Below are 25,963 nucleotides of genomic sequence, written 5' to 3'. Positions count from 1 at the left end.
ATCACAAAATAGATGGAGTTGTAAAAATTTAAAAAATAAATATATTAAATAAAGTTTTAAAAAATTTTTAAAAATATATATAACCCAGTGGAAATGATCTGATTTGACCAAATCACCGTGTGTGTGTGTGTGTGTGTGTGTGTGTGTGTGTGTGTGCGCGTGCACGTGGAGGATTAGGGGGAGACAAGTTTTGGCCATGCATGCAAACACTCCTATCTCCACCCTCCCCTGCAGGCCTTGCAAAAAAAGTCAGACACACAGACAGACAGGACCAATGTGTACAAACAGAACCCCACTTTATTAGCAGTTAGTTCAAGATTGTACATTAATGGAGGAAGGTTCTCACCTTTAACACAACCCAAAACGGCTGGTTTGAGAGCCCTCACAGGCGAGCTGGGTAGCACCCCCTCTCCACCCCTTTCCCCACCCCCCACAAGGGAAGGAAACCTCTGCCTGCTCCCCTAGCGTGCCCCCCTCCCTCTCCAGTCAGCCCTCTCCTCTCCCCAGGAAATGACATGAATTTCATGCACAAATTACAAAAGGAGCCCTCTTGCTGATAATAAAAGCTAGCACAGTCATAGAAAACCCTCTCCTCCCTCATTAGGGCCAGAAAGAGGAAGAAGAGCAGTAGGGATGAACTTCTTAGGATAACACACAGCCAGAGCCTCCCCCAAGCCCTTGGCATGGACCCCACATAAAGCCAATGCCCGTCGCTCGGAGTAACTAACACAATCTCTGGCCGTCTGAGCCAGCGAGAACATCTAGCTCAGAGATGGCAAAGCAGGGACCCAGCGCTGTCTTGAGGGCCCGGAGCGGGGTGCAGGTCTGGGCCCCCATCCTCACTTCAACCAGGGCAGAGCTGCTTCCTTCCTGCACTTGTGAAAACCCTGCTGCGGCTGTACCCCACCTGCCCGCTCACCCGGGAGCAGGGGCCTGGGAGGAAGATGGTGGGGCTGCTACTGAATGCACCCAGTGGGAGATTGCACAGCTCCTGCCTCCTGCAGCTGGGGGAGGCCTTTCCCTGGAGCGCCCCGAGGCCCAGCTCTGCTCCAGTGCACAGACCACAGGCCTCCGGGAAGCGAGAACCCTGGGACCAAAAAACAGACAGAGAAATGCTGTGTTTTTTGTGCCCTGTGGCCCATCCCCAGGGTCAAAGGGGGCAGCACAGGACTCTCAAGCCAGAGACGGCTCCTTCCCAGCAGGTTCCTTCCCCTTGCCTGGCCCAGCCTCCTTCCAGGGAGCCCTCCGTCCCTCCCCCCAGTCCCTCCCCCCAGGCCCAGCGTGACGTTGCCTTCTCCAGGGAGCCTCCCTGGCCCTCCCCTGGCTCCTCTGCTGGTTTGGCACTTGGTACAGGTGACAGTGGAGGCGCATCTTAGGCAGGAGTGAAGCTGTCAAGTCAGCGTGAAAGGCAAAAACCCACGTAGCCTGAATTACCCTTGAAAACACAGGGGACCGAGGAAGTGGTTGTGTGACACTATGAGGGAACAATCCCACAAATCCGGAACGTGGCACTTCCGACAGGACAGCGGGCCTGCTGGTCTCAAAAACAATGTCACTAAAAAACTCAAAGTGGGCAGAGGGAAGACTTTTTTGCCATTCAAGGAGATTTAAAAAACACAGCTAGAAAATTGCAGTGTGTGCACCTTGACTGGAGCCTGATTCCAAAACCAGGTCAAAGTTATTTGGGGGACAGTGGGGGACATTTGGATATAGACCGGATAGCAGTTGTCGTTAGGAAATGATGTGCTGTCTTGACTGCAATGTTGGACCAATAGGTGGGAAAATGCCTACCTCTTAGGAGATGCATTTAAAGGCAAAGTCCCACGACCTTTGCAACATACTTTTAAACCAGATCAGAAAAAAATATATAGATATGTACAGAAAGAGAGAGAAACAAATGTGACAAAATGTTAATAATTTTAAATCTAGATGCTGGGTAGCCGGAGTTCGTAGTAGAATGTCCGGTAAGACAATTTTGTACTTGCTCCTCCCTTTACCAGGCCTGTGGGCACGACTCCGTGTGGGGGCCACTAACCTCTGCGGTCAGTCCAGCTTCTTCAGCTGGGCCCAGAAGCACCGACTGCTTGTACACAGGGGCTCGGAAAAGGCCCATCTTTAAGCTTCACATTCATCCTCTGAGCAGCAAGGTGCTCACATCATGGAAGGTTCTAGAACCCAACAACTGAGGCTGCTGTAGGTGACGCCTCCCGCCTGCACCCTCCCAAGGCGAAGGCTCGTGGAGAGGGCTGCAGAGCGGATGGTGGAGTCACCTGCACAATTCAAGCTAGTTCTCTATTTTTTTGGCCAAACGCTTACAGTGAATTAGTGGACATTAAAGACTGACCGCACAGCCCCACTCATGTCTGGTCCCCTCTTCCCGGGCGGGGGCGTCTGTGTGCCTAGTCGCTGAGAGCCCCTAGGGCAGCTTGTCTCCCCCCCACACACACACACACACCCAATACCTGCAGGTCCCGGCTGTGTCTGGGCCTCGTGGGTCCTCAAGAAAGATCTGTTAGTGGGAAGGGAAGTAGCAGCAGGGCCCTAGACAGACGGATCTGGGACACGTGGCAAGTCCGGTCCCCAGGCTCCCGGAAGGTCCCGGGCGAAAATATCTCCTCTGCCATCACAGGATCCCGAACCTGCCCGCTTTGCCGAGGCCGGAGCACAGAGAGGAGCAGCCGCCTGCCCAGGCAGGGCCGGCCCAGGCCAGCTCGACTCTGCATCCCAAGCTCTGAGAGAAGGAAGCAGCCCCGCCCAGAGGGGGGATTTCAGAACTCGGGAGCGGCAAGGTCTTCAGGGATCACAGAGCCCACGCCCTCCCTGACAGATAAGGAGTAAAGCTGTCAAGTCGGCGTAAAAGGCAAGACCCGAGGAGCCTGAGTTTCCCGGGGCTTGCGCTGCGGAAGTCGCCGCCCCTCTCCGGGAGCCTGGCTCCACGGTGCGGCCAGGTCTTTCCGAGCGCACGAGGAGACATGCCACCCTGTCCTCAGACACCGCTCCTCGTCCCTGCCGGGCCAACGACGCCCGCGGCTCCCAGGCTTGCAGGCCCCACTGAGAATCGTGAGGGGACACTGCTCTCGACACGACGAGACTGCACGCGGCCAGTCCCCGAGAGTGTCCAACTTTCTTCTCCACCCCAGCGGAGAACGTGAGGAAAGGGCGTCGGTTCAGAAGGGATCCAGGCGCGCGCGGCCTGGGGCGGGACCTCCGGGCGGGGAGAAGACAGCAGGGCACACGCACACCTGGGGGTGGGGAGGCTCAAAGGCACCCTGGCTGGGAAGGAGTGGTTTGTCCCCATTTTCTGGAATGACCACGGTTGTGACTGAGGGAGGGACAGGAACCTGGCACAGAGCAGGGTCCCCAGAAGGGCTCAGAGGCAGTGTGGCATTGGAAGAAGAGCACTAGACTCGGAATCGGGAGCCTCGGGTTCAAGGCTCGGCCCTGCTCCCAGCCAGCTCCGTGACATCCCCCGAGCAGGCCAGCGCCCCTTGCTGGACCCGCTCCATACCCGTCAAAGGACCCGTCCAGCCCAAGATGCTAGCGTCTTCTGAACAAGACAGGCTCTCCAGAAAGCACTTCCTGGGTGTCGATTCAAAGCTGAACTGGCAGTTGGGAGGGGGCCGGGGAGAAGCACCCCAGCCTCAGTCACTTCACATTGTTAAGGGGGGAGAGGAGCAGACCCCAATCAGACATCAGCCCAGAAATCCCACTGTCTACAGGGGCCGGGAGCCAGTGCTGTGGGTGCCGGTGGGCACCCTAACTCCCAGAGCAGCTCCCAGCCTAGCACCATGTGAGGGAGAGGGGACGGGCCAGCTTGGGCCCCAGCTCTCCTACCGCAGCCCTGGCTGTTTGCTTTGGCCAAAATTTCCCCAGGGTCACTGGGCTTCATGAAGCCAGATTTCCTGGAGAGAGTGGGTCTCACCACCTCTGTCCACCTAGGGTAGCCCCAGGACAGCCATGGCACTGGGGAGAGTAAAGAGAGACCTCTCTGAGGGCACCTTCCTGCTGACTCCTTGAGGCCCAGACACATAAAGACACACCCTCCCTCCCTTCCATCTCCTTCTCTAGCACGAAGGTAAGACACCCCCTGAGACTGGGGCTTACCACCATTTTTTACGACTGAATTAAAAACAAACCCAACCAAAAAAAATATAATATATATATATACACATTATATATATATATATATATATATATAAAAAACACAGTGCGACCCCAGCACCCAGGGTATAAACTCTGGCACCAAGAAAAGAAAAAACAAAATATTAAAATACTTTAGCTTCTTAGTATTTGGGAGGTTAGGGGGGTCTCTGGAAACCCTCAGCCGCAGGAAGCTGGGGCAAAGCAGTGGCTGGCGTCTCACCAGCTCTGCCCACGTCTGCCGGGAGCCGAGGCTGGGTGGGTGGGGGCACGTCTGTACAGGGGAACATGTATACTGGCAGACTCCTGAACCGCCTCCGTCTTTTACCACAGGAAATACCACGCACGTCATACCCCAGGGTGAAGAAGGGGTCCAGCTGAGGCCTGGGTCCCTGGGCCCAAATGGCATGGCAGTGCTCCAGGGCCCTACAGGAGGCCTTGGGAACTGGGTGGATACTATAGGAACCAGAGATTCTTTCCCCCAAAAGGGAAGGTGAGATGTGAAGGTAGGAACCAGGTGTGGAGGTTCAGAGTTCTCTCGAGGTGGCCACCCTCACATCCAGCCTGGTGACTGACTCTGGGTATCCAGCTGACCCCTTTGAAGAGCCTGGCTTGAAACAAGTCAGGGAAGTGTCCAGTCTCTCTCCCTGGTTTGGCAAAAGGCCCGGCTGGGCTCTTCTCCCTCATTGTCAGTGGACAGGGAAAATATGGCAGCTAATACTGAGGGGATGCCCTGCTGGAGCAGGGCATGATGGGATGAAGGAGAGGGGATGGTTGGGAGAACACAGTGAGGAACAGAAAAGAGAGTTTGTGGACTTCCTCTACCAGGAAGTGGCCGTCCACCAACAGGAAGTGGCCATCCACCAACAGGAAGTGGCCTCCCCAGGAAAGGCTGTGAACAGAATGGACCTCTGGTGGTTGGGAGGTCCTGTTGGCCACAGACCCAGCAGTGGGTGTTCTGAGGCGCTTGTGGACCTGGCCGGGCTCTTCTCCTGGCCCCACACGGGCCTCAGCAGAGTATTGCTCATGTAAGTGCTTGGCTGGCTGCGGCCCGCTCCCGACTCCGCAGGTGGGTCTGGCTCAGCGTGCGGCGGGACGTCCCTGCCATCACTAACATTCAGTCTGGCTGTGGTGGCCACGGCTACCTGGTGTTCTGGAGGTCCTCCCGCAGCCAGGTGGGTAGCGTCTGGCCCATCTTGTACAGTAGCTTGGAGAGCTCGATGTTGTGGTCCCGGTAATAGTCCTTCAGGAAGGCTCGGGACTGTAACGGGAAGGAAAGCTCAGATCTCGGTGCTGCGCTGGCTCAAGAGTGACCCCCTCTTTAAAACCACCACTCTGTTGGCACCAAGCCATACACCTCTTAATGATTCACAATCGTCTTCTAAATGGTAGCTTCCAATAGAAAACTCCTGTATGGTAGGAGAGCACCAAAATATAGCTCACAAGGTCAAAATTCTTGTGACAGGGAGAAAAGAGAGAATTAATCAAAACCAGAAGCAAACAGGAAAAAGGGACCACCACAAGATTCACAGTCCATGACCTTTCCCCTATGTTTCTGCATATGCTGTTCTGAACTCAAGAATGGGCTATCACCCGATTCCATAGGTCCAAATCCTACGGGATGAACCCCATCTTTCCAGGCCCAACTGTGGAGACTGCCACCCCTCCTTTGAGAAGCCTTCTTTACCTCTCCCAGCTTCAAGTGACATCCCCTCGCTCTCAGTTCCCAGAGCACTTGTGTGCCTCTCTTACTGCTCGAAGCACTCTTTGCCTTGTATTCTATTAACCTCAGTGGCACGTGTGACTTCCCCCTCCTAGACTAGGAGTTCCTTGAAGCCAGAGACCATGTCTGACATCCTCACGACCCCCTTCTATGATCAGCCCACTGCGCTTCAGCCTGGGAGGCAGAGCGAGACCCTATCTCTAAAAAACAAAAGAAAACACTGACTCAAACTGTACAAAAGCCATACATGGAGCCTAAATATGTGTACCCCCCCCCCGTAATATTCTGAAATTATAAAAAAAAAACCAAAAAACTCACAGCACTCAGCCCTTAGAAGGTAATAAATACTTGTTTGACTGCATCAATTCTGTCCCACCATGTCCCAGCCCGTATTTCTTTCCTCCTCTTAAGAACACTGCCCAAGAAAAGGCTCCTCCCACTCACAGCCCCTTCCACTCATCCCGCTGCCATGGGCAGCGTGTCCGCCACTTACATCCAAGTCCATCTCTGGGTATTTCCGGCCCTTGCTTTTGCCCAGACACTTGGTTTTTCCTCCTTCGAGCAGTTGGCACCAGAATCCTTTCTTTGGATCAAACCTGCAGGGCGGGGGGAAGCCTCTGGGTGAGGGCTGGCCCGGCCCATCCTCTTCCCACCTTAGGGCAATGCTCCAGCTCCTCAGGAACGGCAGAGCCCAGTTCAGGGACTCTACTCCCCTACGCACACGGAACCCGTGCTCATCTAATCGGTGGGCTACTATTTGCCGTCTGTTGGCCCACACTTTTCCCTGGGCGACACCAAACACACCTGCCCTTCCACCCAGCAGAAGGCATCTCACATACTCTGGGGCTTCTCTGGGCTGTGCAGCCTTCTCTGATAGGAAATGAACTTTCCTATCCTTCATTATTCTGGGAAATCTTTTCCAAGCATTCTCTAATTTACTGGTAAGTAACATTTTTTTTTTTAACCCAAGAAGCCTTCTTTACCCCTCCCAGCTTCAAGTGACAACAGAGGAGAAAAAAAGCTCAATGAAGGTTCTTTTGCTTTTTAATAAACTGCATCTTTATCAAGAAATGCAATATCTGTCAATTTTTTATTTTATTTTTTTGGAGACAGAGTCTCATTCTGTTCCCCAGGCTAGAGTGCCGTGGCATCAGCCTGGCTCACAGCAACCTCAAACTCCTGGGTTTAAGTGATCCTCCTGCCTCAGACTCCTAAGTAGCTGGGACTACAGGCGTGCGCCACCACACCTGGCCCATTTTTTTTATTTTTAGTAGAGATGGAGGGGTCTCGCTCTTGCTCAGGCTGGTCTCAAACTCCTGACCTCAAGTGATCCTCCCGCCTCAGCCTCCCAGAGTGCAAAGATTATAGGCGTGAGCCACAGCCAAGCCCAGCCAAGAATGCAGTATCGGCAGCTGCACTTAAGCATGCCTATGATTTTTTGGAGTAACTTTAAGAAATGACGGAGCAAGACTGACTTCCATATCCAACATCATGCTACCTTCAAAGGCATTTTGGGGATATGAGATCTGAAGCTGTCACGGAGGGGAGGCATACTGGTATCAGAATCCAGCCCAGATCAGGAGCCACTAGGACATTCTTGAGCATGAGGACGTCAGGAAAACAGAATCAATCTTAAGGAAATGGATCTGGGATCCTAGTCCAGGCGTCCCTGACACCACAGCCCACACCCTTGGCAGGTGCCCCTTTCTGCCTCAAGGTGAAGAACTGATTTCCCTCCCTTCTCCACCTTCAACTTCCACGACAGTGAGAAAGGAAGGTTCTTGCTGCAAGGCTTTCCCAAGAATGGAGTCAGGGAGGCTGACTCCATTCCTCCTCCTCTTGAGGCTCCTCACCCGGCCTGACCTGTCACACAGCCCTGGAAGGGGCCTCTCCCCGCCCCGCGCCCCTGCAACGCAGGCGGCCGCCCACGCATCACGGGCGGGCATTTTCAGTGCGCTCATGCCAGGTTCTGAGTGAATGAGATCATTAGCCACAACAATTACATGTGTGGTTTCCTTTTCCTGAAATTATATTTAAGTCAAAATCTAATGCTGAGAAAGCCCGTGGGAATCGGGGCTGCTCACTGCTGGCCTAACTTATTTAGATAAAACACTCTAACAATGTTCAGCCCAGACTGAAGAGGACACCCCGGGGTGGGCTGACCTGAGTAGGACAGATTAATTACCTCCTTTTTTCTTAAGTGGATACCTTTATTAATATGACTTGAGTCATGTTAATAAAATTTCATACTTGCTAATGAACCTGCGTCTTTCCCATAATTATTCAAGCCTTTGACTTTCTGGCCCAGGTGCCTGATCAGGGAAATTGCCCTGCTGAAAGACCCAGGCGACACTCACGCCAAAGTTTTGTGGTAGTCAATGGTGTTGGTCACCCCAAGGAACTTCTGCACTGTGTCCATCACTTTGGCAGGTTCTGTTCGCAGCAGTTTGCCATCCAAGACCAGAATCTGGAAAGAAGGAAAAAGAGAAGGTGATCTGGACCTGCTCCCACTCCCACTCCAGCGGCAAACAGGGCAGTGGGCACAGCAGCAGGCACGGGCCTGCTTACAAACCTGGGACCCTGCACGCTCACCCTGCTTCTTCCTCTGCAGCTGGATAACAAGTATCTCCAAGCCTCGGTCCTCTGTGGGCTAACTCCCTGCCGGCTTCCCCTGCCCGATGTCATCCTCTCTTGGAATTTAAGCTATCACCAAAACCCTGTCTACCCCTCCTAGCCACACATCCCCCTTCCAGTCTCTCTCCGAGCTTCATGCCCATGTCTCCTGCTCAGATGCTCCAAGTGTTTCCCTAAAAGGCCTCATGTGATCTAACCCCTGCCTACCCCTCCAACCAGGCTCTCCCTCCCAGTCCCCTCGCTCCCAGCTGCCCACCCCAGGGATTTCTGGTCCCCTTAGGGCTCCAGAGCCTATGGTGATGGGACATGGGCGTGGGGAGTTCCCACGTATCAACCTGGGGATAAACAGAGCTAAAACCTTTTTAGAGACCCAAAGGTCTAACTCTCCAGTGAGGGCATTTGTAGCCCTGGGCCTGGCGAGAGAGGTTCTGGGCTCTCTGCTAGCTACAGCAAGCCAGCACTGTGACTGCCTCCCAAGGGCCAGGGACAGGCAGCTACCTGGTTGGCGTGAAAGGCGCTGAGCCAGCGCTCGATGTGAGTGGCGTACCAGCCGGGGACCAAGCAGCGGTTCTGGAGGGCGCGCAGCTTTGAGGACACATCGGGGCCGGCCGTGATCACCTCGTGGAAGGTGTACTTCAGGGCCACTGGGTCATCATGGGCTCGCTGGTGCTGCAGGCAAGGGGAGAAGGTCGGCATGTCACAGGGAAGGCACAAAAGAAGTGGCCTTTGGTGGGACACCATGAGGTGGACAGATCCTGGGCTGGAACCACGAGCTCTGGGTTCAAAGTCCTGGCTGTCTGGCCTCAGGGAAGCCACTGGCCCCAGAGGCCCCATTTCCCCATCTCTGCAAGACAGGAGTTGGACCAAATCAGGGCTTATAATAAACATCGGCCATTTGTACCCCATCTCTGTGTTTTCTGCCATATCCACAAACCACTTGTATGCGCCAATGTCAACATAATTCTCTTTATACTGACTCACCTTTCTTTTTCACAAAAATTTATTTCAAAAGAAAACTATCAGCTCCATAAATAGAAAACTAGGATCAGTTATCACCTACAGAATGCAACCATTCATAAATGCAGATAAACAAAGCAATGTTCTCAAACTCCAGTCGGATACAAATGTCTGCTACAGGCCCTGAACCCAAAGCCTGTACTCTCTTTATTGAAAACAGAGCTTAGTAGTGTTAGAAAGGACAAAAGAGCCACTTGAACCAAACTGAGCATTTTTTCTTTCTGAAATCAGAAGGATTGGGAAAGAACTGTAAACGGGAAAATGCTGAGTCTGAACCACCTCAACTAATGCCATGGGTCATGAGAATCTGCAGAATTTTCAAAGTCCAGGGTTTGGGCAAGACCCTCACCAGCCAACCCCCCTCCACGGAGGATCCCACACGGCCCAGGGCAGGGGCCATAACGGTGTACAGCAACCTCCTCTTCATCCTGACCTCCTTTTGAGACAGGCCACCACCATCCTTCCAGCATCTTCCTAGACCCTCCTGGTAGGAACTAGTCTCTTCTTATCTCCCTCACCCCTCTCGACCATGGACAGAAGAAAGAATAGGGTCTTAGATTTAGAAGGCCTGAATTCACAATGCCACCACGTGAAACTTGCTGAATGTTGGTTTTCTAATCTGCAAGAAGGGGACACACACACAAACCACCCCAGCAGATGGCTCTCTGCTCATCGCCAGGAGGTGGGGGCACACCTCCTGGTGTGCATGGCAGAAGAGACAAATGCCCTGTGCGTGTTTCTGAGGTTTTTTTTCCCCTAAATAAAAGGCCCATGGGAAAGGGCTCAGGGCATAAACAGAAGCCCTGAGGTGTAAGAGGAAGCGAGGGCTTCCTCATCCGGCTCCAGGAGTGGCAGGAGGGGGAGAGAGTCCTGTGGGACCAGGAGCAAAGAGCTTCTGCACCTGCCTCCTGCCAGCACTGCGGGGGACACAGTGACACCCCAGACAGGAGCAGCCACTAAAGTACCCAACTGAAGAGGCCCAGAGTGGGGCAGGGAGCTACCAGAAGTGGCCAAGCCTGAAGGAGCCTTCCTAACCCAGGACAGTGGGCACCTCCCAGGTAACTGTGGACTAAAGCCCAGGTGCCCCCAACACCAGGAAGATGCCTGGTCTGTTGGGTTGATGAGGATGGTCATGACTTTGGCCTTGGACAACAGGGCAGCTGCCTGCTAGGGTGCCACTTCTGAATCAAAATACTCGGCAGTGTGGCATAACCCCAGGAAGGCTGTCAGCCAGGGGAGGGACTTGCTCCCACCCCCACAAAAGTCCTGGAAGTGTTCCTGTAAGCCCAGAGGGCTGGCACTCAGAGTAAACTAATTCAGGCCATAGAAGTTAAAGAAAGTTCTGCTTCTTACGTGTCTCAAGTAGGGACTAGGAGTCATACCTCTATCATGTACTGAAGTCCAGGTGACCGCCTTACCCGATCAGGCGTCTGCATCCTCCACTAAGGTGGCAGGTCCTGTGTCCCATCCCCCGAGCTCCCACCCCACCTCACCAGTGTGCAGCAACCAGACCACTGCTCACCAAGTCTACGCTTCCTCAAGGTTCACCCAGACCCCACCTCTTGTCAGTGCCAGAATCAGGGACCACACGCGAAGCTTGGTGGGCAGGGTGGTTAACTGGCGGCTGGCTTTTGCCATCAATGTCTGCCTGTGTCCTCCACCAGGCTAGAAGCGCCATGGAGGTGGGGCTCTGTTCTCACCCAGCACCACGCTCCAGGTGCTTCACGCAGAGCCCACATACGGAAGGTGCTTAATAAAGATTTGTTGGCCGGGCGCAGTGGCTCACGCCTATAATCCTAGCAACTCTGGGAGGCCGAGGTGGGCGGATTGCTCGAGGTCAGGAGTTCAAAACCAGCCTGAGCAAGAATGAGACCCCATCTCTACTATTAAATAGAAAGAAATTAATTGGCCAACTAATATATATAGAAAAATTTAGCCAGGCATGGTGGCGCATGCCTGTAGTCCCAGCTACTCGGGAGGCTGAGGCAGAAGGATTGCTTGAGCCCAGGAGTTTGAGGTTGCTGTGACCTAGGCTGATGCCACGGCACTCTAGCTCAGGTAACACAGTGAGACTCTATCTTAAAAAATAAATAAATAAATAAATAAATAAATAAATAAATATTTGTTGAGTGAATTAGTAACTGAGTGTCAGACCGAGCGCTGCACCGCCCCCCCCCCCCAGAGAGACCAGCCCAGCCCCACTCACCTGGTACCAGGAATAGGCCCGGTCTGCTGGGTTGATGAGGATGGTCAGGACCTTGGCCTTGGGCAAAAGGGCTGCTGCCCGCCGGGGCGCCACTTCCGAGTCAAAGTAGTTGGCGCTTTTCTCAAAGTAGAAGTCGGAGGTGGTGTTGGAAGGGATGGGGAAGAACTCCATGTACCTGCAGGAAGCCCAGAGAGCGGGGCTCACAGGCCAGACCTGTGAGGAGGGGGCCTGGGGAATGTAGCGCGAGAGGGAGAGGGTCGCTGGGGGCAGCGCCCCCAGTCCCAGGAGGACTCGCTCTGGCGGGGATTCTAGTGGGGGATGGCCACTGGGCAGCCTCCCTGTTCCAAACCCATTCCTTCACAGGGGACGCTGTGGGGTCTGGAGGGTCTGAAGGCTCATAGGTGTGCCACAGGCTGCAGGGCACGGGAGGTGGGTTGTCATTCAGTCCTAAACCCCGGGATCCTGCCCGCCATCCCACTACGCTCCTGCGGCTACCTGGACAGGGCTCTAACTCCCTCTGCCTCCAGGGGGCGCACTGGGGCTTAGAGCCCAGCGCTGGCTGACCAGGGAGGACCAGCATGGGGAAGAGGGAGGCCCCCTTCTCCCTCCAGAAGGTGGGGGTTCTTTCCTGACCTGGGATGGCACTTTCTAGGCTGTCACTGTGGACCAGGAGACAAGAGGGGGTCACCTACTGCCATCCATATCGCCTCCCCAGCCTGCCATGGGTGAGCACCTGGAGTGATGGGTGGTGCATGGGCATTAGTACCCTCTGAAAGCAAAAACACTCTGGACCCTCCCGAGGGCACCTATTTATGCAAAATTCGGGTACAACTTCAGGGGGTTTGTGGGGAGCAAAGCCCACCCTAATTAAGGTTGTAGGATCCTTCCTCTATCCTGGGAAACAGAGTTCCCCAGGGTGACCCAAGGACCCCCTTCCTTTATCAGAGTCACCTGGGGGCTTGTTGGATTCCTGTGCCCACCTTAGACCTATCTACAAAATCAAAACCTCAGGAACGGGGCCAAGGAATCACACTCTCTCTCATCTTTCTGAATTGTCTTTGTATGTCCACAATCTTTCGCTTGGAATATCTAAACTGAGAAAACTCCAAAAACAGAAGCTTTGTTTCCTGAGTTTGTAGCAAAGCCATTTGGCAGCAAACCCCGAAATATTCATACACTTTGCTACATATTAAGGTATTCACTAATGGGTGCTGCCCCAGGCGCTGCTGAAGATGTTGCTAAATACATGGTTTCATACCATATTACTTCTCTAAAATGTGAAAAATGTTGACTTCCAATAACACACCTGGGCACAACGGGTTTTAGATAAAAGATTGTGGACATGTTAGAGATACAGATGGATGGATGGAAAGATGGATGGATGGATACATAGATAGACACACAGGCAGACAGACAGATTGATGGATGGAAAGACAGACAAAAGAGAAATGTGCACAGAAAATACCAAAAAACAAACAAATAGAAGGCCCACAATCTCTCCACCTAGGTAACCCACTGACGTAAAAGACAAACAGTAGAGAAAGATGCAAGCTGAGAAACTGGGAAGTAAAGCCATCTCTGCACTAGCCCCCGCACCCTTCAGGCAGCCTCTGCTAGCCGGTTCTGGTGGGAAGCGACCATTTTCACCACCTCCCTAGGTGACACCTTAAGGCTGGCGAGCTGCCTCAGAGGGACCCGCCAGGACGCCTGCTCCACCACCAGCCACGCGCAGGCTCCATGCAGTGGGAAAGGCCAGCTCACACAATGGAAAGGGCCAGACATTTGTGCTTTAGCCCCTGCTCTGTCCCCAGCAGACCTGGGGACCTTAGGCAAGTCCCTCTCCTCCCCTAGGACTCAGATGTTTCTATGCAAGAAAGGGAGGAATGGACTCAGGCCTCAGCAGTCTCTGGCCCCAGGTGACAAGGCAAAGGTGCAAAGGGCTTCCTCCTCAAGTGTCCTGTCCGTGACAACATTCTCATGCCATGACTCAGGGTCATCGTGCTTTGTCCCTGTTTACAGGAACTTCAGCTGCGTGTGAATAAGCACCAGCTGCTTCCTGCCGCGGCCACAGCCGGCCCCCTGGGAAGGCTCCATGATGGCCTTCCCATCCTGCTATGGACAGAAAGGCCCACTCACCAGTCGATGCCTTTGTGATAGTTGTGGCCGTTAAAAAACTGGATCTCCTCAAAGGTCTCTGAGCTGGGGTAGTTGCTGCTTAGGTCCGGGTGCATGCCCAGGAACAGGTAGAGAGCTGTGGTGCCTATGGGGAGGGGAGGCGGCTGAGACCCAGAGCCCAGCTCCCAACGAAAAGATGGAATCTGGGTTCTGGGCCTAGCTCTCCATTGTTCACTGGGAGATCCTGGGAAAGTTCCTTCCCTTCCCTGGGTCTTAGTTTCATCATCTGTACAACGAAGGAACTATACTAAATCCAGGATGGCAAACACAGAGCATGCATGTGAACACCCTAACTCCTGTACCCACTGCAGACATCACTAATCCATCAAAGCATTCTTCATCGCTAACCAAGGACTTGGCCTCAGAAACCTTCTCACCACTGCATTCCACAGCCATGCCAAGTTGATTGCTGTCTCCCCAGAATCCCTGAGCTGGATGCTCTCTGGTGGTCCTTTCCGGCTCTGAACCTCTGTCCTCTCTGGCACTTGGGAGGAGCTCAGGGAAAACCAAGCTCATGATCCTCCAGCTCTGTTCATGTGAACTTCTTGAAGACCTAAGAAATCTGGCTCCAATGTCTCCTATTTCGGGTGCCCCACCCACCCATCTCCTTGTCCTACCTCCTCCTCGGGTAGTTCATTCATTCCCTGCGGTGTGATGGTTTATATGTTATAATGAGAGGGCCTCAAAGAGAAAGAGGCTAGAGAGTTTGGCAATTAACAGTATACGCTCTGGGGTCACAGAGACCAGGGTTCAAGACCTGGAACTGCCATTACCTAACTAAATGTGTTAAGGGAAGTCACTTAACTTCTGTGAGCCTTGAGTTTCTTGACTATAAAATGGGAGTATCCATTTGTGCCTTGCAGGGTTGTGTGGATGGCAAACACTTAGCAATCATGTCAATACTTCTTCCCGTACCCCTGGTAGACATGAATAGTTGATCATAGTGCTCTTTGCAATGAACTACTTTTGCCTGGCACTGCTCAAACTTGCAGAGCAGCTGATCTGGACTTCTCTGCCTAGACTCAGAGACTCCCAGGAGGACACAGAGAAAGCTCCCCGAGGTTGCAATTCAGGGCAAATAGGAGAGTTCCATGCCCACCCTCCACCCCCTTCCCACCTCCATACTGAAAGGCAATTCACCCCAGCTTCACTCCCACTTCCTGGGAAAGAGGGAGCAGATTACTGGGCAGTGGGCAAGGGTGAGGTCTCTCCAGCCTTCTGTGGCTGAGACAGCAAGCAATGGGGGAAGTTGGCCCAAGAACAAGAAACCTACCTGTTTTCTGGGGGCCGATGATGAGGAGCTTCGGGAAGCGGTCACAAGTCTTCTCCTTGGACCAGATGTCTTTGTGGCGTTTGTCCTCGCAGGGATCCTAAAACAGTAGAAGGGAAGTGAGGGCGCCCAAGAACCCAGGGGATGGACTCCCATTGCACACAGATACGTGGCTCTGACAGCCCTGACCGGCATAATACCTACACTGGTCCTTGTCACAGCCCCACCTCCAGACGCTGAGTGGCTGACACGTCCCCCAAAGAGCCTAGAAAAATGCCCAGCCCTGTGCTTGACACATAATAGGAACTCATGAGCACTTGTTGAATTTAACTGAACAAGCTGCATCTGAGCCAGGGGTCTGCAAACTTTTCCTGTAGAGCTTAGTAAGTCTTTTAGTAAACGTTTAGGAAATGTTTTAGGCTTTGGCTACTACCCAGTTTCTATTGCAACCACCCAGCTCTGCTCCTGTAACAGGGCAGCAGCCACAGACAGTACACGCAAGAAGGAGCGTGGCTGTGCTCCAATAAACCTTTATTTACAAAACAGACCACATCCTGGATTTAGCCCATAAGTCATGGTTTGTGGGCCCCCTAGTCTGAACTGTGAGACCAATTTCAGCTTCTGCTCCCAGTTTTTAACTGTCCCTAGGCGCAGACTTTCCCAAGAACTATCTCCAAACCCTCCCCTTCCCAATAGCTCAGAGCCTGCTGGAGTTAGATGGGAGCAAAAGTGATTGGAAAGAGTCTAACGCAGGGCAGTCGCTTTCTACGTGTCACCTACACTGCGTTCACTCGGTTTTTTAACAGTTTTTCCCAAGGCTGTGCATGAGTGTGCATGCATGCAGGTCTGCATGGGGAGGTGTGCACACATATATACATGTTCACATATGTTTGCACAGGAGCAAGTGTGTCCACCTTGGTGAGCAAACATGCCCGAGTTTACATTCAAGGGAGAGTGTGAGGGCGTGGCGGCCGAGCCTTGAGCCTGTGCCCAGATCACGGGCATTCCATCCCAGCCACAAGGTGCCCAGGCTGCCTGGCCCCCCACCTGCCAGAGCGGGTCCTTCTCCTCAGAGAAGATCTGGAAGTACTTCTGGGCCAGCTGCACGGGGGGCAGCGTCTGCAGCCGGAGGTTGGTCCAGGAGTGCAGGAAGCGCACCAGGTGCTTGAAGGTGTACAGGCCCAGGCGGTCGTTCCCGTAGTTGGACAGGTGTGTCATGAAGATGCTGATCTGCTCCGGGGGATGGGAGAGGAGGGAGGCAGGGGCTGGTCAGCGTCTGAGCCACCCTCTCCCCACCTCTGACCCTTCTGACCCTACCTCAGCATGCAGGGCTGCCCAATGACAGGGCAAGGTACGCTGGGGCCACCAACAAACTTGCCATATGACCTTGGGCTGGACACAGCCAGGTGTGAACCCAGAAATGGGACGTGGATGTGGGAGCTGTTTGTGTTTTGTTCTGTAAATTGGGGGAGGGGGGGCAGGAAAGGGAACATGCACAAAAATGCTAACACTTCTGTATTAACATTAAAAAATGCAAGCTTGGATTCTTTAGCCAGGGTCACACGGCAGGGGCAGGACACGGCCAGGGCTGGGGAGAGCAGGTCTCCCAACTGCCGGGCCCTCCCTCGCGCCTCTCCGCCCTTTCCCGGCTCCGGGAAGCCTGCGTCGGACACAGACGGGCTGTCCAGCTGCTGTGGAGCACTCACAGGATTGAGGAGCACGGTGAGGAAGAGTTCGCCCCCGTTGATGATCTTGTCCAGCTCGCTGGAGCCGCCAGGGTACTCATTGTAGAAGATGGTGTGTGTGAAGAGGCCGCAGGTCTGCCTCGGGAGGACCTGGGGACGGGGCGGCAAGAGGAGCGATGGCATCTCCAGGCATGGACGGTGGTGGGAGGACCCTTCCTCAGGAGAAGGGCCAGGAGGGTGTCTCCTCAGAAAGGCAGCCTCCACGCGGCCGCCCAGCCCCCAAAGACTCTCCGTAGCCTTCCACATTCCCCCAGGCGAGCCACAGGCCCTCGCTGCTTTGCCAACTTCACTGCTATTCTCTGCACAAAAGGAGCAGGCCCCGAAGTAAGAGTGGGACTGTTGGACCGTTTGTAGCTAGGCTTCCTGGTCCTCTCTAAAGCAGCTCCTGGGTGCGCCCTACAAGTCCCCTCGCAGCATCCGAACCTCGCTGGCGGCCTCGTGGTCACGCTCAGGCTTAGTGTTTGCTGTCTGTCTTCCGGAATTGTGGGCTCCAAGGCAGCAGGGAGCCTGCCTTGTCACCACCTCATCCCTGGGGCTCACCCGAGTGCCCAGCACTGAGGGGGTCAGTGGGTGGGTGGCTGGCTGCACGAGGGCACAGACCTTCCCACGGCTGCCCACCCAACCGAGGACAACGCACCCTTCCAGCGCCTCAGGCTAAAATCCTCACAATCAACCTGGACTCCTCTCTCCCCCACACCCTGTCTATCTCCCACTCACCTAACCCATCGGCTCTAACCATCCCAAGTCCAGAATGTGACCACGCCCCAACGCTGTGCCCCAGGTCCAACTGCAGTGCTTCCTAACTGGTCCGCTGCTTCAATTCTCACCCCCAACAGTCTCTGCTCCACACGACAGCCAGAAGGATAGAAATCCTCTTAAAAGACCAGTCGGATCATGCTCCATCCAAACCCTTCCCATCTCAGACTAAAAGGTGAAGGCCATCCACTGGCTGGCCTTACATGGCCCTAACAATCTGGCACATCACCCCTCTGTCCTCAGCTACCCACCTCCCCTCACTCGCTAACTCCCAGCCATACTGACCTCCTAATTGGCCCTTGAACACACCCAGGCCAGCCTGCCTCGGGGCCTTTGCACTTGCTGTTTTCACTGCCTTGAGTGCTCTTCCTTATATAGCAGCATGGCTCATTCCCACAAAGGCCCTCCTAACCTCCTCATATAAAATAGCTTCTCCTAGCTGGGTGCAGTTGCTCATCCCTGTAATCCCAGCACTTTGGGAGGCCAAGGTGGGAAGATCGCTTGAGGACAGGAGTTCGAGGCTGCAGTGGGCTGTTATTATACCACTGTTCTCCCACCTAGGTGACAGCTCGAGACTCTGCTTCTAAAAAACACAAAATAGCCTCTCCTCTCCCCCGTCTTCTCTTCCCCCCCACGCACATACACTCCTTATCTCCCTTCCTGGCTGACCTCTCTGCATAGCACTTATGACCATGTAACCATACTTAGCACATGCATGAGCACACTGTCTGTCTCCTGCCCTAGCATGTCGGGTCTGCGAGGGGAGGAACTTTTCTCAGTTTTGTGTACTTCTATGTCCTCAGTGCCTAACACGTGGACAGATGCATAGTAACGGCTGGAGAAGTGACTTTAAATGAGCAAACAAATGAACGCAGCAGAGCCCTGAGCCACGTCCTCATCGGAAACCCCTTTCAAGTGCACTCACTTTGATCCTCTGTCACGAAAGCTAAGAAGGAGCTCATGAAAGGGGCCGGACTGGTGGCCCACCTTCCCTGGGGGGGAGAGCCACAGCGGCCAGAGGAGGCAGCAGACACTGGTCTGCAGCCCCTAGGCCACACTTCCCGGAACAGCGCGTGGGGACGCACATATACACAGGCGCGCGCACGCACACAGATGCACACGACAGGCTGTGCCCACCAACCTCCCACCCCGCTTACCATGATGCCGTTGTGGATGAAGCCGCGGCGGTATCGGGCTGGCTTCAGGTGGGGGTACTCCTCCGTGCTGGTCACGCGGATGCCCCACACCTGCTTCCAGGCCTCGTACAGCTGCACGTGCACGGGGTACACGCCCGAGTGGTGGGGCGCCACCGCGTAGCCCATGTCCGTGGGAATGCCGTGCTCCTGGGGAGAGGACGACAGGGCAAGATGAGCCTGGGGCCCTTCCCCTGGGGCCTTATTCCCCCTTGCAGAATGGGAGAGAAAAGTCAGAGGCCGGAGGGCAGGGCCGTCGTCCAAGCCCTTGTGGTACGGACTAGGAAGTGGAGGCCCGGGAGGGAAGGGACGTGCCCAGAGTCTCAGAGTGAGTGACTGGCAGACCTGGGACCCAGGTCTCCTGCCTCTTGGTCCAGCGCACAGGCCCTCCAGCGCAGAGGACTCAAGCACCCTGTAGCGAGGAAACAGGACGGGGCCTCTTCCTGCCTCTTTTTGCCTCTACTTGGCTGTGGGGCCCCGGCTAGCCTACCTGGCACTCAGGGCTCAGTCCCTCCTCATCGAGCACCTCTTCCAGCTTCCCGGAGCCTCCTGCCCTACTAAGAGCTTGGGCTCAGGAAACAAACAGGCCCAGGTTTAAGTCCTGGCTGGACCTCTCAGGACTGGTGTGACCCCGTTGAGCCTCAGTTTCTGCTCTGTAAAGTGGGGCTATTCTCTTGAGGCTTGGAGGAGACGGTGGCTACAAATGCAGCTCGCCCTGGGCCCTGGCACGGGGATGTCATTGAAAACCCATCAGAGCGAACTGCGACGGCAGTGAGAGGCCAGCAGTCCAGCCCCCCAGCCCGGCCCCTAGCCCGCCCGCCTCTGCCCGTAGGGAATCTTACTCACGACAGCGAACTTCTTGTTCAGGGCCATCTGCTCGGCCAGCACAGACTGGTTGTGGAAAAGGTGGGGCTGCATGTGGCTCCACATGTGGGGGAACCACCAGAACTCCTTCACGTACGACAGCAGCAGGTCGTCCCCTGCATCCTCGGCGTCGGTACCTGCAGCCGGCACAGGCAGCTCAGCCCAGCCCGCCGGCCGTGAGCCCTCCGACCTGGGCCTGCACCCAGGCAGGGCGGCACACGGCCACGGCCACCCAGGAGCTGCCTGGAGTGGCGGCTCTGAGCCGCAGCACTGGAGCAGACACAGCCCCAGGCCAGAGCCCCGAACTCTCGTCTAGAGCACGCTCTTGACTCAGTGAGGGACCTTGGCCAAGACCTTCTCCTCTCTGGGCCCCTGGGCCCCATCTGTGCCACATGGGGTTCAGAGTCGACCATCTCAAAGGTTTCTCCCATCTCTGATCTTATTCCAATGACCCAACCTGGGCCATTTGTCTTCTGCCTACCGATTCGTAGCAGCTCTTCATATGCATACAGGATGCTTAGCCCTCTGCCTCTTTTGTATAACCACAACCACCTCCAATGCGCTAAGGGTCACGAATATACAAATGCAGACAGACCACCAGTGCGCAATCACTCCTATTTGCCTCTGGGGCTGTGTTGCACATCTCCCTCCTCGGAACTGTGGACTAATACAGTTTTGCCTGGAGTTCAAGACAGGCTGTCCTCACAGCGGCCTGAGCAACAGGAATGGCCACTGCAGATGGCCAGCTCGGGGGCTGTTCCCTCTTGCACAGTCCCTGAAGGCAGCAGGTGAGGAAGCTGAGAGCCCGAAAGAGGAAGTAAGGCGTGAACCAAGCAACCCACAGCCATCAACCTCAACCCTATGGCTCTGCAATAAATTTAGGACACTTGTCATCCTGGGGTGGTTGTACAAGGCATTTTCACTTTCTGTGCTCTATATTTCTGTAATGTCCTTCAAATACAGCCGGTTTCATTCATTCATTCATTCATTTATTGAGACAGAGTCTCACTCTGTTGTCCAGGCTAGAGTGCCTAGCTCACAGCAACCTCCAACTCCTGGACTCAAGCGATCTTCCTGCCTCAGCCTCCCGAGTAGCTGGGACTACAGGCACACGCCACCATGCCCGGGTAATTTTTTCTATATATTTTTTAGTTGTCCAGATAATTTCTTTTGATTTATAGTAGAGATAGGGTCTCGCTCTTGCTCAGGCTGGTCTCGAACTCCTGCCCTTGAGCAATCTTCCCGCCTCAGCCTCCCAGAGTGCTAGGATTACAGGCGTGAGCCACTGCGCCCGGCCCAGTTTCTTTTATAAGAAGAAGGAATACGAATAATTGTAAAAGGTGGGTGGTGAGGAAGAGACGAGAGGGAGGAGGTGCCCCATGCAGGACACCACAGCCTGGAGGGCAGGGGAGGGGTGAGCAGAAACCCAGTTGTTGCTACAGCTGCTGTTATCCCCAGCTGCCTGGGGCTGTGAGTGCTCTCGCGGGCTGCTGGCTCAGGAGGCCCTCGTGCTACCCGTGTGGCATGGTGCTCTGCGGAGCCCGTGGGAGTTGCTAGCAAAGGCAGGGGCAGGCCCGCTTACCTGTGTGGAAGAATTTCCCTGAGTAGCCCAGGTTGAAGGTGAAGTTTGGGATGTGTGTGCGCAGCTCGTTCTGCGTGTCAAACAGGGCCTAGGCAAAGGAGAAAGGAGGGAGTGAAGGGAGGCCAGGAGCTCCCTGTGCTCCGGGACCAAGCTACAAAGCTTGCAGGGCCCAGTGAGAAATGAAACTATGGGACCCTTGTTCACAAATGATGACAAATGTCAAGAAGGCAAAAGCAGAGCATGAGCCCCTGCATGGGCCCTTCTCAGCACAGGGCTGTGTGACTGCAGAGGTTGCACCCCCATAATGCCACCCCCATTGTACTCTGGCGTTAGGACTGCGTGATTCACAAAGCTGCTAAGAAACCCCTAAGAGCCTGTTAGTAAGATACTTTGCAGACTGAAAGTCCTGGCCACGCACTGCCTAGGAGACCTCCACAACTTCAGCTGTGTCTCCTCCTCCACCAGGCCCCTGGCCAGAGGAGACCTGCACCTCTGCCTGCCTCTGCTATGGGTCATTGAAAAAGCTCTGTAACTTCTCTAGGCCTCGGTTTCCTCAGGTATAAAATAAGGATGATAGTATCTCCCTCCTGGGGCTCTTGGGAGAATTAAGTGAGATACTGCATGTACAACTGCTAACATTTAGTAAGCGATGGAAAACGGTTGCAATTGCTATTGGTCGCTGCCACGGTGAGCCTGTGTCTTCACCTGTCAAATGTGAAGGATTTCTCCTTGTTGGTGGAATGCAAGGCTGAGGTCAAAGGATCGTGACCTTTCCAAGCATGTACTGCGTGCCCAGCAATGCAATGCTCCCATGCACGGCACACCCAGCACTTTGCAAGTCAATGAAGGGATGTTGACACTTGTGAAACAAATGGACAATTGTACTCTGGGGTTAGGACTGCGTGATTCACAAAGCTGCTAAGAAACCCCTAAGAGCCTGTTAGTAGGGTACTTTGCAAACTGAAAGTCCTGGCCACGCACTGCCTAGGGGACCTGCACGCTCCAGCTGCGTGGCCTCGGGCAAGTTACTTCGCCTCCCGAGCCCAGTGCCCTGCTCTGTAAGATGGGATTCATGACAATACCCACCTCGCCAGGCTGCCGTGAGGACCAGCAAAGCGCAGAGAGGGCTGAGCGCAGGGCCTGGCGCCCACCACGCCCTGAATAAGCGGCTGCTGTTGGTTATTATTCAAATCGCGCTGCACAGCCAGGATTGTACAAGCTAATGAGGCGACATTCATGTCTCAGAAAGAAGGCTCAGTTGTAGCCTGTGCCTGGGATTAAAGAGGGAAACACTCTGCCCTTTCTGACTCACAAGGATGTTTAAGGCAAACGAGACCCTGGCTGCAGAAGCACTTTGCAGTCTGAACTGAGCTGGGCGCACGGAAGAGGGCGCCTCTGTTTGCATTTTTCTATTTGTATTCTATTTCTCTATTTATAGTTTCTATTCGTATGCTTCCTTAGAAATGGCTCCAAACTGCTATCATTCCTCACATTTTAAAAACGGGGAAAATCAGAAACCAAAGAGGGCAATCCAGGGTTCACACGGGACACGATAAGCCCCGCAGCCTGATTTCCCTGTGGGGTCAACCCAGGCCACAGTCTCACCTGGACTCCCCCTAGACAGGTAAGCAAGGGCCCGGGCTCTAGCAGGAGAGAGCAAGCTTGGGCCACTAGAAGAGAATCCTAAGTAGAAAACAGAGCGATCTGCTTTGCCACAGGTGGGTCGTGGCATTGCATGAAGACAGAGTTGGAAGGCTAAAATTTTCTTCAAACAGGAGAGCCCTTGGGGGAATGAAATTTCAGGAGGAAATACGACTCGTGAAAGCAGACCAGAGCAACACCGCCCTGTCCAGCTGAGGCAGGAGCCTGGAGGGCTGAGCCTGGCCCCCTAAACACCTCCTCACCCCTACCCTAGCTATCCAGCCACCTCTGGGAAAACCCTGGGCACCAGGAAAGACTGAGAACCTCCCATGGACCCTAGAGTGCTACAGCTGAGGCTCAAAAGCAGAAAGGGACTTGCCCAAGTCACCTAGTCAATCAGGGCCAAACTGGGACTTGACTCAAATTAGGTCTTGACTCCCCAGACAGTGGCTGCTCCCCGATACCATCCTCTCTGCTCTTCTGCTCCGGAGGACTGAGGCAGGCCAGAGTGTTCGCTCCTCACCAAGGCAGGGGACGAACCCCACCAGAACCTTCCTTCCAGGCCCCATGGCCAATCCCTACCAGTGATTTTAGGTGCACGGAGAACGCAGCACCCACAAGCCGGAAACACTCAGGGAGAAGAGCATGCCTCTTAGAAGTCTCTTTGTAAAGCCTCCTACCGACATCAAAGCGAAGTCTTGGTTTGGTGCTAATATGCTTCTAACGCTTGCTAATCTCCCATAAGAGAGAACAGGCTGTCAGCAGGCTGCAGAGTCTCCAGCATTTAATCCCCCGTTTTGTTTTCATTGGATTTATTGTTATGGTTGCCCTCTATTTATGGCAACCTATCCTGATTTCCCATTTACACCAGGATGCCAGCTCCTTTGCAAATAACTTTAAGTAACATGGTGAGTAGATGGAAACTGTTATTTTAAAGATTGCTTAATGGTCTTAATTTGGAAGCTTCTCTTTCACAGTCATAGTTCACATGTCTGTGAAATTTTGTGGTTTATAAAGTGCTTTTACATATAGTTTTGTTTGGTAAACACTTTTTGAGTGAGACACATGCATTCCACTATCTATATATATCTCAGTTAAAATATCCTTTATGTATGATTCAAGCTCTCATTCTTGTTTTAAGAGTTTTGCTCAGACATTTTTTTTTTTTTTTTTGGAGACAGAGTCTCACTGTTGCCCAGGCTAGAGTGCTGTGACATCAGCCTAGCTCACAGCAACCTCAAACTCCTGGGTTCAAGCGATCCTTCTGCCTCAGCCTCCCGAGTAGCTGGGACTACAGGCATGTGCCACCATGCCCGGCTAATTTTTTCTATATTTTCAGTTGTCCAGCTAATTTCTTTCTATTTTTAGTAGAGATGGGGTCTTGCTCTAGCTCAGACTGCCCTGGAACTCCTGACCTTGAGCGATCCTCCAGCCTCGGGAAACTCTGACATTAACATAAACATTTTCTTTTCCTTTTTTTTTTTAGAGACATTATCTCTCTCTGTCTCCCAGGCTGCAGTGCAGTGGTGCAATCATAGCTCACTGTAACCTTAAACTCCTGAGCTCAAAGGATCCTTCTGTCTCAGTCTCCCCAGTAGCTGGAATTACAGCTGGCTAATTTTTTTTTTTTTTTTTTTTTTAACTTTTTGTAGAGACAGGGTCTCACTAAGCCTGTCTAGAACTCCTGGCTTCAAGCAATCCTCCCACCACCGGGAGGATCACTCCCAAAGTGCTAGGATTACAGGCATGAGCCACTGCGCCTAGCCATAAACATTTTTAACAGTTAAAAACTGTATCTAAATTAAAAGGCGAATAATAACATTGCACAGCTCCCATCTTTCGGTGATTGGGTCTCTTCCTCCATAGATAAACTCTGCACCTCAGGTGCAAATATTCCTCTATATTGAATACTTAAATTTCAAGTAACTTACATTGTGCATATAATCCCAATAATAAAGATAAAAAAAAAATTTCAAGTAACACTTAAGACAATTAATAAAAACCAACTGGCCAGGGGAGGGAGTGGGGGCGGGGCTGTACCTTAAATGACTAACAACACAGGGGAGACACACACCAGGCAAAGGCATGGCGGCCTCAGCAAGGTCTGACACCCGCAAGGCCCTGCCTGACGCGGTCTGGCAGCCGCGGCCGTACCTTCACATCCTCCACCTTCATGCGCGTGCCTTCCTTGCCCACGAAGATGTCGTCGATGTCCACCAGGATGTAGCGGTCCAGAGGCAGCGAGAGGCGCTTCCCGGTGAGGAAGGCCACGGCGTCGACAAAGACCAGCTTGTGCAGCCAGAAGTTGAGGTTGTTGCCGAACAGCACGCGCTGGATGCCGTCGTGCAGGCCCAGGTCCTGGACCACGGTGGCGTGCAGCGCGGCGTGCAGGCCGGCGTCCGCGCCCAGGTGCGGGATGGACTCGGACGAGCGCGTCTTGGCCAGCAGCACCGGCTCGTAGGTGGAGTGGTTCGACTGGAACACGGTCCAGTCCTCGCCGGGCAGCACGCCCTTCTCCACCTCGCTGGGCCGCGTCACGTAGAGCAGCGGGGACTTGGGGTTGATGCTGCAGTCCTTCAGGCCCAGGTTCGAGTGCAGGAACAAGGGGAAGCCCTTGAGCTGCGCGCTCAGCAGGCTGTTCTCGTTGGCCTGCAGCCAGGGTGGGTGGCAGGAGCGGGGAGGGGAAGAGCCATCAGATGCAGAACCCCAAGGGACACAGACTCTCACACGTAGACCAGTAACGGCGACATCGACAATATTCGCCCGCATTCATGGAGGGCTCGCCATATCCCCAGCCCTGTGCTCCACCCTCCCACGGTGCTATACTGGCTATACTCACTTACCAAAGCCTGGCACTGGGTTCCGTGCACTTTGCATGCAGGAATGCTGTCAATCCTCCCAGTGACCCCACGACGGAGGCGCTGCTGTCATACCCATTTTACAGATGAGCAGACTGAGGCCTGGAGAGGCTGAATCACAGAGGAAAGTCTAGCAGTTGAGAGCATGGACTCTGCCAG

General features: G+C 53.9%; 1 protein-coding gene across 5 annotated transcripts in view; it reads right to left on the bottom strand.

Moving 5' to 3' along the window:
- Positions 1-279: 279 nt before the first annotated feature.
- The window catches only part of NDST1 (N-deacetylase and N-sulfotransferase 1), a 65,381-nt gene continuing 39,697 nt past the window's right edge, over positions 280-25,963 (bottom strand). For all 5 annotated transcript variants that reach the window (XM_012791059.3, XM_012791075.3, XM_012791037.3 and 2 more), the window contains 13 exons: positions 25,101-25,595; positions 21,306-21,393; positions 19,706-19,860; positions 18,824-19,009; positions 16,872-17,000; positions 16,213-16,395; positions 15,169-15,265; positions 13,857-13,980; positions 11,721-11,895; positions 8,996-9,166; positions 8,221-8,330; positions 6,357-6,459; positions 280-5,401 (listed from right to left, as the gene is read on the bottom strand). In XM_012791059.3, the coding sequence (XP_012646513.2) occupies positions 5,282-5,401; positions 6,357-6,459; positions 8,221-8,330; positions 8,996-9,166; positions 11,721-11,895; positions 13,857-13,980; positions 15,169-15,265; positions 16,213-16,395; positions 16,872-17,000; positions 18,824-19,009; positions 19,706-19,860; positions 21,306-21,393; positions 25,101-25,595 (2,136 nt within the window). In that variant the 3' untranslated portion in view covers positions 280-5,281. The remainder of the gene's footprint in view (positions 5,402-6,356; positions 6,460-8,220; positions 8,331-8,995; positions 9,167-11,720; positions 11,896-13,856; positions 13,981-15,168; positions 15,266-16,212; positions 16,396-16,871; positions 17,001-18,823; positions 19,010-19,705; positions 19,861-21,305; positions 21,394-25,100; positions 25,596-25,963) is intronic.

The sequence above is a fragment of the Microcebus murinus genome, chromosome 21, assembly GCF_040939455.1.
Source record: "Microcebus murinus isolate Inina chromosome 21, M.murinus_Inina_mat1.0, whole genome shotgun sequence".
Taxonomy (NCBI): Eukaryota; Metazoa; Chordata; class Mammalia; order Primates; family Cheirogaleidae; genus Microcebus; species Microcebus murinus.
The sequence above is the reverse complement of the archived record's forward strand: the minus strand, read 5'-3'. Positions and strand labels throughout refer to the sequence as shown.